The 14,998-nt window shown below is 40.0% G+C and overlaps 1 protein-coding gene across 2 annotated transcripts in view; it reads right to left on the bottom strand.

Moving 5' to 3' along the window:
* The window catches only part of RHOBTB1 (Rho related BTB domain containing 1), a 103,926-nt gene that overhangs the window by 28,775 nt on the left and 60,153 nt on the right, over nt 1-14,998 (bottom strand). For both annotated transcript variants that reach the window (XM_058543380.1, XM_058543379.1), the window contains exons 3-4: nt 9,430-9,631; nt 8,979-9,082 (exon numbers count right to left, since the gene is read on the bottom strand). In XM_058543380.1, coding sequence (XP_058399363.1) covers nt 8,979-9,082; nt 9,430-9,621 — 296 coding nt within the window. In that variant the 5' untranslated portion in view covers nt 9,622-9,631. The remainder of the gene's footprint in view (nt 1-8,978; nt 9,083-9,429; nt 9,632-14,998) is intronic.

The raw sequence follows: 14,998 nt of genomic DNA, 5'->3' as shown, positions 1-14,998 counted from the left end.
AATGAGCAGGTTACTTTCAGGATTAATTCTGTGTTAGTTACACAGAATTAAGGCTGAAAGGAACACCCTCAATTTCAGACCATCTTGTTTTTTTAAAAAAATAACAAAAAACAAAAAGAAAAAATCACTAAAATAGAAAGATAGCCAAGGTGATAAGTTTAAAAGAGAATTTGCTAATTTGCTGTATTGTTCTGTAATTCAGTACTTTCTCCTTCTGACTATACTCTCTAGGCTGGGGGCAGAGGCATTTGGGGGAGAGGGTAAAGTGGCGGAATAATTTTGGAAACCTAATGAATGGCTGATATTAAAAATTACTGATAGGACTGTTAAAATTCACTAAGAAAAATATCTGTGAAAGTGTTCTGTAAACTGTAAAGCACCAATTACTGCCAGACAAATATGATTATGAGTTCAGAAGTCACCAAGGATGTATCTTGTATACTGCAGCTAATAAGAATGGCAGAACATTCTCATCAAGAGATCTTTTCCTTTTGGCTTACCAGCTCGTGTCCTTTATTGATAAAGAATTGTTGAAAGAGAGTAATAGAATTATCCTCTGAAGACACTGTAGAATTACTCAAAGGTTTCTTTCTTCTTACCACCCAATTTAAAAGGGAAAACTGTACGGGCTGAAATATATTTCTTCCTCAGAAGATTCCAGTATAGAACATCACAACTGATCAAAAGTCAACACACTAAGCTATATTTCACCCAACTTGTCAAGCTTGCAGTTACTAAGTAGTAATAGAAAAAAAGTAAAAAGAAGGCAGAACACAAGATGTTAATGTACTGAACGATGCACATGTTCCTTATTCTCTTTATCCATCTCGGTGGCCTCATTATTCATATTTCTGTGGCATCTTTTGGGTCCATCAATGCTTTTCTGGGCTGAACCATTAAGGACCGTCTTTCTCAACCATGTGACCAGTGTTTGGGCAGCTGCCAACTTCCTTTCAGGTCCTGGAACACGAGTGACCCAGTCATCAATCAAGCCCTGCTGCTATCTCATTTGCCACTGCTGCTTCCCAAGGACAATTTCATCCTGGGGACAGGACTGAGTCGGGCACAGGAATCCCAGCTCTTCTGACATTCTGTCTTCTGGTTCCAGTACAAGATGTACCAGTTCAGAGCAGGAGGGAGAGTATCGACAGCAAGCCAAGGGTGGCACAGAGCATGGCACAGATATATTTTCTGTGTGCCAGATGATTTGATGTCACTGCAAGCCTATGCTTGAGTACATAATCCATCAATTTCTACCACACAATTTTTTGAATTATTTGTATGCATTTAGTCTAATGTGTTTCTGTTTGTTTTGGATGAACACAAAGCAGTAATAATCCATCTTCAATTTTTCTACTCAACGCCCTCATCTTTGGGCAATGGATTAAAAAGATATATATAATTATTTTTTAAAAAGATTCTTATAAAGATCTTGGAAACGATACCCAGGGGAGAAACAACCTATAGTTGGAAAAACATTAGTATTAATACAAGTAATTCTCTGTTTAAGAATACTCATTCAAACAAGGCATTCTCAAAAAAATTTACAAATACAAAAATTTAAAAAAAAAAGAGAGAGAGAGAGGTTTTGGAGGTGTGGCTGACTGTGTCTTCCTCCTTTTTCTCCTGGCCTTGCAGCTCATTTCATTTGCTAATTCATTAAAGAGAGGTTAGGTGCCAGTATTTTCCATCTTCGTCACCTTCAGGTTGGTACATAATTTGTTATTCTTATTTTAAAAGAGCAAATATAGAATTCAACCTAGTGAAATAATTTGGAGTTTGTTATAATGATATTTCCTTGTAAATGCCTTAGAAGATCCTGGCATGTATAAGATCAATTGATAGATTCATGTGCACATTCAACTAACATTTATTAAGCTCCTACTATGTACCAGGCCCAGGCACTGCGGACCTAGAGTAGAAAGACAAAACTCCTGTTCTAAAGACGCTAGGAATAATAGGATAACGGGAACAGGAGGAGTAGTTTTCAAACAATGTGATCATGGTTACAATACAGATTGTAAAAAAATTTGCAAAGGTATTCCATGGGAACATGAAGGAGAGACACTTCACCTGGATTCTGAAGGTGATAGGGAGGGTGAGAAGAGAATAGAGAAGACTTCTGGGAGTTTGTGACCCTTGTTCTAAATTCCTAGAATATTAATGGAAATTAACTGGGTAAAGAATAGGTGGGGTGGGAGCATAATTTCTATGTGGATGTAATGCATGTTTGTGGGCCTAGAAGCTACAGAGGACACAGAACAACAAATATTTTGTTGTCTGGAGCAAGAGGTGAGGCTGGAAAGGCAGGCTGGCACTCAATCCGGAGAAACAAACAAGAGTGGAGCCTCAGACCCGTTGTGTAGCTACCAACCCCAGTGAGAGGAGACTCCTGATGGCTCAGCTCTGCCCCCAATTCCCAGCCAGGGTGACTGAGCACAAAACGGAGGTCATTTGTATACTCCCTGAGGTTATCGCTGCATTCTCTAGTTCCAGAACCAACCAACTATGAAAGATAAAATTGTTACTGTTGGATGGAGAAATGGAAAACTTTCACGGAACTTGGTGTTCTCTATTCGGTTATCACAGGGTACCTGGTCAAATGCATCCTCTTAGAATAAGATGCAAACATAACCACAGCTAAAGACACAGGCCACATGGTATTGACTATGACCCACACAACTGAGGGCTCTATCTCTGGGAAAAGGGAACCAGCATGATTTGGGGACAATTTGATAGTGTCCCATCATTAGTTTTGAGATTCTAGAACCATCCCATTTCTCATATTCAGTTATTAAGGATCTGGTCCCATTTTTTCCCCTAAGTTCACACAAATGATTTATGTTTTCAATGAGAACTAACTTTAAGTTCTATAAACAATTAAAAGATATATTGCCTACCATGTAAATTTCCTCACATATCATAGATTACTTTGATTGCCCATAAAAAATTTCCTTTTTTTAAAAAAATTATTGAGATAAAATTGAAATACACTAAACTTTGCATAAAGGGTTCAATTTGATTAGTTTTGACATGCATATGCACCCCTGATGCTATCATGCAAATCAAGATAACAAACATTTCCATCGCCTCCAAAGTTTCTTTGTGTTCCTTTGTAATCCCTCCCTCCCTCTATCCTCTTTCCCTGGCAACATGCGATCTACTTTCTGTCACTATAGATTAGATTGCATTTTCTAGAATTTTACAGAAATGGAATCACACAGTATGTGCTCTTTTTTTCCTGGTTTCCTTCACTCAAAAGCTCTCTCTCTAATCTTCAAGAGATTCCATCCCTTTGGCTGAGGTTTGGTAAAGACTATCATGATAATTCCATGGCAGCATTTACTGAAGCATGGCCTGAGAACAACCTGCTTTATAACCATCCAGGATCTGGCTTGAATTTGCTAATTCACCTCCCCCCACAACTCTGACATCAGAATAACCTGTCTGCTTGGGCATACTCAAGTATGAGAACTGGCAGTTTTAGTCCAACCTCTTAGGGAACAACTATTCCTGTCAAACTAGCCGTGTTTCTTATGTCTTTCTACTATTTTCTATAACCCAGGCGAGTCTTAGTCCTTTATGCCACAGCAGTACACAGAACTAAATATCTTTAGGACATGAACTGCAATAATTTTCCTGGATCCCTTTGTACCGCACATTGAGAAGTGTGGTTTGGATTACTTTTCCATAAACTACCTGCATTGCTAACTTTCCTCTCTTTGCTACTTCGTTATTCTCTTTACAAAGTCCGCCAGTGGGGCCAGGACTTGGGTAAAGAGTGAAGCACTTGCCTCAGGTGCAAAATTTAAAGAGGTGCCAAAAAACTCAGTAATCCAGATGAACAAATATATATATATATACATTTTTTTTGCTGAGGAAGATTTGCCCTGAGCTAACATCCGCTGCCAATCTTCCTGTTTTTGTACGTGAGCCACCACCACAGCATGGCCACTGACAGATGAATGGTATAGGTCAGCGCCTGGGAACTGAACCTGGGCAGCCAAAGCAGAGCATGCCAAACTTAACCACTAGGCCACCGGGGCTGGCCAACAAATATTTTTTTAAAAATCAAAATTAAGGCTAAAAAACTCCATAATGAAGAAATATCAAAATTTTAAATAAAGTCAGGATCAGTAACAATGCCATACTGAGCCTCAGACAGAAAGAAAAAATTAGTGATAGCGATCCTGTCTTTTAAAAATTATTATTTACATTTTTACGCCCAAGGTATGTGCCTGACGCACATCACCCTAGTCCTGGCCCTGGTCCACCTCCACTTGATATATTTCACTGTCCAACAGACTGTTTCATCCTGAAATCATCATTAGAATGTTACTTCTGGCCTAGCATTTAGAATGTACCACGGACAATAAGAGCTAATTCAAAACACTCTATCTAGATGCATTAGTTGTTTCTTACTTTTTCCCTTGCCATTAACAAGTACAGCCAATCCCAGACAAAGAAATAAACACCAGTCACCTATAGTCCTGAATTTTTTAAAAGGCCTCAACCGAGCATTCAAAATAGGATGTATTCATGCTGTATCTGATTACATGTGCCTTTGACATGAAACTAGACCTATCCTATCTAAATAGACACACAGAAACCATGGCTCTGATTAACGTTATCATTTAAACCATGTACTGTACTTCTCATAGGAACTAAGAACATTTGAGAAAAATCAGTGTGTAAGAATAGAATAATCTATATAATAAACGGCTTCCAACTGAAAATACGCCCAGAAACGGTTGGGTGTAAGAGCAAGTACAGTGGTTCTGCATGCTTAAGTTAAAATTTGGGAAGAAAGCATGCTATAAAAAGTACCCAAGATTCCCACTCACTCTCAAAAAGTTCGCTTGAATATATCATTTTTACTGAAAGTGACAGACTTGTGTGTAGCTACTCATGGATGCATATAAAGAATTAAGTTATTGCCATGTATTAAAGAACTTAAGAGGAGCATTGTAATGTTAGAGCTGGTGATAGATCGTGAATGCTGGTCTTCAGTAATTACACTGGACCGGGAATAAATTTAAAGTAAGTTTGCATCAATCATCATCATCATCCACAACAGCTTGGTGGAAAGAGACGATACAAGCTGTGGAGGTAGATAGAACTAACAGGAAAATTCAGTTCTTTCCTAGCTGTCTGACCTTGGCCCCTTTCTGTGCCTATTTGCTCAACTGTGAAATGAGCCTACTTTGCAGGGTCACCACAGGAATGAAGTGGGACAAGATACATAGAGCACCTAGCAGAGGCCTGCCTCATGGGGAGCCCTGATTAAACCGTAGCTGCTCTTATCACCACCTCCAGCACCATAGGCTTTGTTAAGTGTTTGAAGGTTATCTGACTCTGAGACAGATCAATGACGGAGTTTTTCAAGAAAAGGAAACAATAATGGTGTGACTAGAGGAGAGGGGCAGAGGGGCCCAGATGTCCTGTTGAAGGCAAATCCTATTTGTCTACATTTCAGTGCCGGGTACCTAAGTGTGAACATTTAATTCTTATAATACTTACAGGGCAAAACTCTTGAGTTGAGTGATATCCCTTTAAAAAGAGGCTCTTTTCTTGCCAAAAAAGAGCAGCTGATCACAGTCATGGTTACTATGTACAGTTTTGTCCTTGACATTTTAAAAGATCCAGATAAGAGCTTCAAAAGTTCATCCAAAAGTGGAGAGAAAATAGGTGGTGGGAAGAAAGGCTACAAGAGAGTTGGAATCATTCACTCCAGACAAGAGAGGGTTTGACAGATTTCAAATGTTAAGTATTTTGATGCTGCTACTCTGTTATCTTCATCTTCATCAAAGTCCTCCTATCAATGTTTTTCTTGGATGGATGATTTCCCTTCTTGAGAAAATGGGGTCAACCAGATGATCTTGTGAGATCTCTTCTAGTTCTAAGCCTTTGTGCAAATAAGGAAGAGCAGATGGACACTTGGCTTATCAATGTTGGGTGGTTTTCAGTTGTGTCCTGTTTAAAATGAGGTTGAGGTAGCTCGGCACAGTGGAAAGAGTGAGAGCCTGGAGTCAGGCGGAGCTGGGTTTGAATTTGCCTCTGAAACTCACCATTGGGCAAGTTATGGTAGGCAAAGAACTCAACCCTCTTCTCAGCTATAGCATGGAGATCATCTCTGCCTGGTAGGGTTCCTGAAAGCATTAACTAAACTAATGTTGACAAAGCACCTAATATTTTGACTGGCAAATTGTAGGCCTTTGATAAATTGGAGCTATTATTCTAGTTGGCTAAAAAATGGTTTGAATAGTTGCCTTTAAATCAGGAAGGGAGCAATGACATTCTGGTTATAGTTATATCACGCTAGGAAAACTGCAAATTCAAGTTAGTGGATACCACCTTGACCCACAGGATTCACTCTGCAAACTAGAGCTTCTCCATGCCAAAGAATGTTTGAGATGGCAACTTAACTACCTTAGTGCTAAGAAGCAGAAGAAACTGAAGGCGAGGTCTAAGGCATCTCAGTATGAATCTGGTTTCTTTCACTGTCATCACAGGAATCAAATTAATTATTTTAAAAAAGTTCCAAATACATTTCCAAGTATAAGGAATATATCACATTCCACTGACTTGTAATTCACACCAAGTACAATAAAAACATCAGTCAAAAAATAGGTTTGCAAACCAAATGGATTGTCAGAAACTGTAATTAGGATTTTTCTCCTTCACAAACGATATAAAGCTAAAAATGGAAGTCATAAAGAAACTAAACAGCTTTTGCACAACAATGAAATGCAGTGGTCAGAGCCCTACACTGAATAAAAGAACTCCTACTACTATCACAGTTTTCCACGAAAGGTAATTTTTTGGTGCTGCATCAATGTGGTATTACATAGTTAGTGTTTACAGAAAGATGCTGGAGGCCAAGACTGGACAGCTCTGGCTTTTGTTCTTTACCAGTGGTGGGGTCTGTGGCAGGAGGCCTGGAGGCTGTGGAGAATCGAAAAAGACAGGAAATACAAGGTACAAACATGCACATAAAGTGAGGCCCAGGGAGAACTCAGCTAGAAACACGGGATGCTTCCTGAAACCCCTCTGTGTCACTTGGAGAATCAAACTTGGCTTGGAAAGCGCATCCTGTTTCCATCAAAGGGGGAACGGGTTGCAGTTGACAGAATCAAACATTACAGACAAGGGAGCAGAACAATGCACTTTGAACTGATGGAGCGACAGGAAAAAGCAGCTTATGTTTGGTTGGGAGTGAACAAGCACAGGCATGACACGTCGTAAAACGATTCCAGATACATCAGGGAGCTGGATGAGGCCCAGTGGAGATAACAGTCAATACTAGATCTATGAAAGCCACTGTGCCATTAACTCCATTGTAAGCAGGAATCACACGTGATAATGAAGCAGCCCTTAAATTATCAAAATACGAGTTTTATATTGTGGGGATAAGTTAAAATTCATTATTTCAAAAGCATACATTTCAAGTGGCAACAAACTACTGAGCTGTTGATCTAGTCGACAGAAGCTAAACCCAAATATCTCATCAAGTTCCTCTTTAGGCCCATCATTGCCACACCTTTTTAGAAGTGAGGGTACAAAAAACCCTTTGAAATCTATCGCATCTCTCCTTACTTGGCTTAAAGTCATCCTTTTATTATGCTTCCTTAAAACCATCGGTATTACAAATCTGACTGCATAGTACGTACAAACAGGTTCATTTATTATTATTTTTTATGTGTGGAATATTGGACAAAAGAAAAAATCAAAATGGCAACTAAGAATCAAGAACATCATGGAAAGAAAAAAAAAGGAAATTCAAGGAGGAGAAAAGTATCGACGACGTTGGATATTCACAAGTGCTTGTTACCAAGGGGACATTAAACTCAAAGTTTTACTTCCATATGTCTCTTTCTGAGTCCCCTTGAACAAAACCAGTCCAATTGCAGATTCTTTCAGTGTGTAAACTACTTCTTAGGTAGAAGGCAAACTCTTTCAGCAGTTTATTCAACCTTTTAGACCGCTTGGATAAATGCCAATACAAGCCTATTCAGAGGGTTAAGAGAACTATTGGCTTGAAGAAATAGAGGTACTTTCAGAAATGCTTATCTCCACACCAAGGAGTAACTCACGTGCTTGGAGCCTCTAATCCAATCTGGGAGGTAACATGATGTTTGATGTTAACAAAGGACAAGTGATCCATGAGACCTAAATTCTAGACTTAAAATGAAATGTGTTAATTTACAGTTAAGGGGTAAGGACATCTCCTCCTTATCTGGATTTTGATCGCTATAATGCATTCACTGAGAGAAACTTTAAGTTATGGTGACAAGGAGAAGTTGCTAAATATTTTAAGGCACTTTGACCATGTTTCTATTCATATTAATGTCCTTCTAGATTAATCTTCCCTTTACTGAATTTTCCCTCCTTCTTCTTTTTTTAATGAAAAATAGACACTTGTGCTTCAGTTCATTTTGGAAATGTGCCTTGTGAAGGACTTCAGAGATATTTTTCTTTCTTTTTAAAAATGACCTTCAAATAAAAATAATAGACTTTTCAGATAACAAGGCTCAAAGCAAATAACATCAGACTCTGCTAATATGGTCATGAAAAGACCACAGAGACCTTCCGAAGTGGGGTGGCCAAGTGCTAAAATAACTTAAAACATTCTAACAGAAGGCAAATAAAGCATTATCCAGGAAAACAGCAATCAAAGCAGCCCAAGGCTGGAGGGCACAACAGAATTCTCGTCTAGCAAACGTCCCAGTTTAACTAGCACTGGGTGTTTTAAATAAAGTACTTCCTGAGAGGAACCAAGTGGCAAGGCAGACAGCTTTTCTTAACATCAGGAAACAATGCTGTTCTGGTTTTTTTTCTTTTCTTTTCTTAGACACAGTGCAGAACCCAACACATTTCAAGGCCATATGATGTGGTTTCTGTTGATTTATGAAGCAGCTGCGGGTTTGGGAAAGGAAATTGTACTCAAGCTGAACTGAATTGCACCAGTCTTGGTTTACCTGCCATATGCAAAACGCCTGTCTTTGTGATGATCGCCAAAAGTATCCCAAAGCCTGAGAGAAACGCTCACTTCATCAACAACATCCCGGGAACGCTCCAAGACCTGCAGGAGAGAGAGCATCCATGCTCAGCGTCAGAAGCTCCCCAGGAGAAGGATATCCAGGTCAGCACCCCTCAATGCCCACTTGCATTTAGTTTTCTCATTCCATCTAACAGGACTTAAGGTAAGTCCTAATTCTCTTCCTGGAATCACATGACTCAAACTCTCCTCAGTCAGGATACCATAGCTATACTCCCAAGTTTGCATTTTCCTTTTGTTTTCTCTTGTTGCACTAACAAGATTAGCTTTGTTTTGAATGTACAAGTTAACCCCTCCCCCACTTTTAAAACTCAGAGTGGCAATAGCAGTGACGTGCCCTTAGCATTCTAAAGAAACTCCGTACATCTTACCTCCTGGCAGACCCGGTACTGGTCAATCGCCCACACGGTTGGTACGTGGGTGGCCAGCAGCTGATACTGCGTTAGCGTCGTGTTACACGCTCTGGCACAGATCAAGCGTGTCTTCCCCACAGCGTTGTCTCCCACGACCACACACTTGATGGTTTCAACGTTGGGTCTTTCGTAGTCCATGTCAGTGTCCATTTATAAAACTCTAGAAGAAGAGAGTGGACACCACGTTAAAGACCCCTGGGCTTTCCAGAGCAATCAAAGACATTAGGGGTTCAGGCGATTTTCCCTTTGTACAGGCACTTCTTTGGAGATGCCCAAGCATAAGCAAGACATTTGGAAGTTCGTACTAAGCCCAAATGAAACTCAAGTTTTCTTTTTATATCTCACCGGAGATATAAAATAACACCGGATTGTTATTTTGACCCCAAACGGTTTATTCCGGTTAACATGTTATTTTCTCCTTGGTTTTCTCTAAACACAACCTGCCTACTGGAGATCCATCCAGGCGAGTCAGGACTGCTGGCACACATTTATAGCTCACTAGCTACTCATGTTGACCTGCGAAAGAGACTGGGCACCTGCAGGTTTAACCTTAGACATTGGGGCATAAGCTGCCTCGGCAAGACTAGTGTCCACACCATCACAATCTTCCAATGATCCAATCTCTGTCGCTGGAAAGCAGTTTTCTATAAGTTCTAAACTATCATGGTGACTTAGAGGAAAATCAAAGTGCAAGCAGAAAGGACTACCTGACTTTAAAGAAGAGCAAACTGTAAGGCTGAATTTTGATACATTAATAAAAATTAACTTATATTTATTCATTCATTTACAGTTAATCAAATTCATAAAAAATTATATTCTCAAGAGGAGCACCATAAAGCAAGATTTTTTTTTTTTAATTCTCCTCTTCTCTGTGTTTTTATGAAGAAATCTGGAACATATGGTAAGAATGATTTTACCAGGATGAGAAGCTACTTTGGCATCTTCCTGAACCATCAAAAAAGGTTTAAAGGGGGTTGCTGGCGAGGGGTCAAAAGAAAGACGGAGAGCTGCTGGCAGCTCTGCTTTCTGGGGACAGGAACCTCCACCAACTTCGGAGCAGCTGGATGGGCGACCAACCATGTAAAATTTTAAGATTTTAATGTATCATAATTGCCCTTTTGAGGAAGTCTATTGTTAAACTGAGAAAACTGGTTAGATGGTCATTTTTTTTTAAAGAGTTGATAATGGTCTTAACGGCCATGGTAAAAAAAAAACTGCTCAGAGCAGGGCCTAACACATAATTGAGACTCAGTAAGTGTTTGTTTAATTAAACTAATTTGAGAAAAATGATAATTCAGACAATATGAGATTAAGGGTATAAAGGGAGAGATAGAAGGAAGAATGCTAAGAATGCCTTTTCACAGTTAGGACCATCTGAACACGGACTTGTCTCCTGTGACCATCACAGGTGTTAAACCCGAGGCTGGGGAACTATTTAGAAGGAATGGAATGGAGTGATTTGAGGAACAGATGTGTGGTGAGGTTAGGATCTCATCTGTAGTTCCTACACCATGGAGAGGTTTAAAACAGACAGATACCTGACCCCCACCTGGCAAATGCTGATGCTGAAGGTCTTAGGTGGGGAAAGGGAGTCTTTAAAAATCTCCAATTCTGATGATTAGCCAGGTGTGGTGACTCCAAAAATCAATATCTTTAAAATTTAGCCTTAAAATTCTATGGTTTTATTAGTTCCTTATTTAATAGTATAATGTGGCTAAAGCATGACTTTGGCACTGGATCAGTGGTTCTTAAATACCAGCCAGAGAACATCTGGCAACGTCTGGAGACATTTTTGGTTGTCACAACGGGGTATGGGGAGTGCTACTGGCTTCCGGTGGGCACAGGCCAGAGATGCTGCTAAATATCCTACAATGCACAGGACAGCCCCCAGCAACAAAGAATTATCTGGCCCTAAATGTCACAGTGCAAGGTTGAGAAACCCTGCCTTAGACGGATGTGAGTTTGAATCATGGTCTCTCCACTTTCCAGTCAGTCCTCTGACTTTGGGCAAGTTATCTGCACTTTCCGAGCCTCAGCTTCCTCACCTGTTGAGTGGCAATTCTAGTACCCATCTCCTAAGGCTGTTATGAGGATTAGGTGGACTGATGTTTTCAGTCCCCAGTGCAGGACCTGATACACTGAGGCTTCAAAACTTATAATCATGTTGCTGAAGATGAACACCTTTAGAGGACAACAAAATTGAGCCAGGTGGAAGACTAGAATTAGATGCAAAATCATAAACTTAATCACAAAGATCTATGAAAATGATAAATTTTAGGAGAGCAATTAACGGGTAATTCATTGAGAAACGAAGAACAGAAATACAAGATTGAGCATGGCTAACCTTATGTAAAGAAGGCAGAAAAAGTTCTGGGTGAGGAGCGAGGAGGAGAGGAGGTCATAGTTAACTAAAGGATAACAGAGTTGGAAAGGTAGGTTAAAAATATTTTTATGGGGCATTTCTAGATTCTAGAATAAAAATTGTAATGCTTCTTAACAGTCTTTGACAAATTTCTGCTGATATTACCATGAGGTAATATCATGGTAAAAACAGGTTCCATTTGGAGCCTCACAACTCTGGACCGGTATATTACTTTCAATGTCCTAAGTGGTGGAAAACCTTACTCTTTTGAGAGTGAATATTATTTTATTTTTTTTGGATACATAAAAGTCATAGAAAGCCAATCCCTAAAATTTGGAGGAATGTTTGGATTTAGTCAAAATTGACATATGACAAAAAATATAGAATTGGCTTTCTTGTTGGCTTATAAACTAACACTCATAGCAGCCCTCAAAGAGGAATCTCCCAAATAATTTGAATCATGGCAGCAATGGTGAAATAGCTGTGTAGCATTTATAGAAGATGACTTTGAGGGGGACAAAAGCCCTCATAGTTCTATATTAAGGGTATCATTATAAAAAATATCATTACTATACTTATTTATAGACACATCTCATGTACAGTCCTAAAAAAAATTTCTGTATCAAAGGTGAGAATAACATCTGTGGCTCCTCTAATCTCTAGTAATCTCCTCAAAACCGAAGTGACTGCCAGAGGTGCTGAACCTTGTGCAAAGGGGACAACATGTAAGGGAAATAAGAGACAGGGCAAAATTAAATCCTCACGGCTCAGATCACTCACTTTAGACACGGAGTTTCCAGGAAGGGTTTCCTGGATTTCCCAATACTGAAAATTTTTTCTTTGGGGTAGAAATCTATTTTGTGGTAATCTAAAAAGCACTTAAGAGTATGAAGTCACAGCCAAGGATGTAAACTCATGCTACACTTGTATTGCTGTAAACCAATTGTTCATCTGTTATACATAAACAAATAAGCATTAAATTATGATAATAATTAGAAAAATATGCACTCTTTTTCTTCTTGTTATGGGTTCTAATTTATTCATATCTAGCACTCTTATGGTTGAATGAGCTCTTAGGACTATCTGGATAATGACTACCTGGTTTACGATTTTTATTCACCTAGAATGAGAGTAATAAATATTATTCAATTAACTCTGTTAATAAATTTCACCACCATAAATCTTACTGATCTATGCAGATACCCTTTCACATTTAGATACATATCTGAGGAGACAAGGAAGGTATCAAAGAAGAAGAAAAGCTAGAAGGAACTGACACTGGTAACCTGTTACTATGGCAGCTTTGTAATCTTACTCAAAACCCACTTGAACTTCATTTCATACTTTCACTGAATCATCAGGACATGGATCCTGATAGTTAAAATGCTACCTGAAGAATCTACCTGCACACTGCGGAATTCAGAAACGGTAAGTTTATTTAAAAATTGGCAAGTGAACAAGACAACGTGGAGGTTGGGAAGTGAAGGATTTGGTGAAATGGTGCAAGGTGGATGCTGCTCTGAGTGTCAGTGCCCACCATCCACGAGGCTGACTTAGAACAGTGTGGTCATATCTTCTGGCTATCAAATTAGCCCACTTGCCTTGATTATCCCATATCCGCCTCCACCATTATTATTGTCATCTACTGGACTTCAGCTCACTCCTCCACATTCACCACCACCAACTCAGCCTTCTTGTTGTTATGCTAGCCCATACCCTAGCTTCACAGTTTCTTCACCTCTTCAATGCCAGTGATCTTTGCCACACCCTACTTGAGCCATTCATACTTTTGGCCAGGTGCTGGATACTGCTGCCATCCAGAAACATTTTATCTCTGAAATCTTGAATTTCAAAATCCTACTCTCAGAGCAAAAACTCCTCTTTCCAGCCTGTGCTAGATGAAATATGGCCGCTGCAGCAACTCCAATCAGGAAACGGCACCTATTTCCCTTCCTCTTGAATTTGAGGATAATGATTGCTTGGCCCAACCCAAAAGAATGTGGTGGAGGTGATGCTGGGTGAGTTCTGGAGTCAAGGCCTCCAGAGGCCCTGCAGCTCCACTTTCATGCTGTTGGAACGCTGTCCTGAGGTCGTCATTTAAGGAAGCTGGCCTAGCCTAGCAGAAGAGGAGAATTCAGTGAGAATAACGGAGGCAGCCCTGCCGATGGCCTCACCAAATGCCACAAATGTGAGGTCATCTTGGATATTCTAGCCCAGCCAACTCTCCAGCTGAATGGAGCTTGATGAGTGAGCCCAGGTGAAACCACCTGAGGAATCACCTAGCCAATCTACAGAATCATGAGAAATAATAAACCGTTGTTTTTGGCCACCAAGTTTTGGGGTGGTTTGTTATGTAGCAATAGTTAACTGAAACACATCCATTATACCGTAGGAAAATCTCCAGAACTTGACTTCTCCATTTTTTTTAAATTTCAGATTATAGGCCCCTTTGGGGTGAATGATCTTTTCCACTAGGGTTGATGGATCATGCCAACCTTTCTCTTCACCATCACCCTCAATGTCTTTTTGTCTTTTTTGCTGAGAAAGATTCTTCCTGAGCTAACATCTGTTGCTAATCTTCCTCTTTTTTTGCTTGAGGATGATTAGCCCTGACTGAGCCAATCTGTGCCAATCTTCCTCTATTTTATATGTGGGTTGCTGCCACAGCATGGCTTGATGAGTGGTGCAGGTCTGTGCCTGGGATCCAAACCCACAAACCCGGGCTGCCCAAGTAGAGCATACTGAACCCAACCACCACGTAATGGGGCCAGCCCCGTCAATGTCTTATACTGCATGTGTGGTAGGCAGAATAAGAGTCCCTCAAAGATGTCCACGTCCTAATCTCTGAGAGCTGTGAATATGTTTTGTTACATGGCAAGGGGGCAATCAGGGTAGCAGATGGAATTAAGGTTGCTAATCAGCTGACCTTACTACAAGGAGATTATCCTGGATTATCTGGATAGGTCCAACGTAATCATGAGGGTCCTTTAAATGTGGAAGAAGGAGGCAGAAGTTCAGAGCCAGAGAGCAACATGAAGATGCTACACTGCTGGCTTTGCAGATGAGAGAAAAGGGCCACAAGCCAAGGAACACAAGTGACTTCTAGAAGCTGGAAAAAGTAAGGAAACATTTTTTCCCCTAGAGCCTCCAGAAGAAACAAAGCCC

The sequence above is a fragment of the Diceros bicornis genome, chromosome 6 (assembly GCF_020826845.1).
Source record: "Diceros bicornis minor isolate mBicDic1 chromosome 6, mDicBic1.mat.cur, whole genome shotgun sequence".
NCBI classification, from domain to species: domain Eukaryota; kingdom Metazoa; phylum Chordata; class Mammalia; order Perissodactyla; family Rhinocerotidae; genus Diceros; species Diceros bicornis.
Note: the sequence above shows the minus strand (reverse complement) of the source record. Positions and strands in the feature narration are given on the sequence as shown.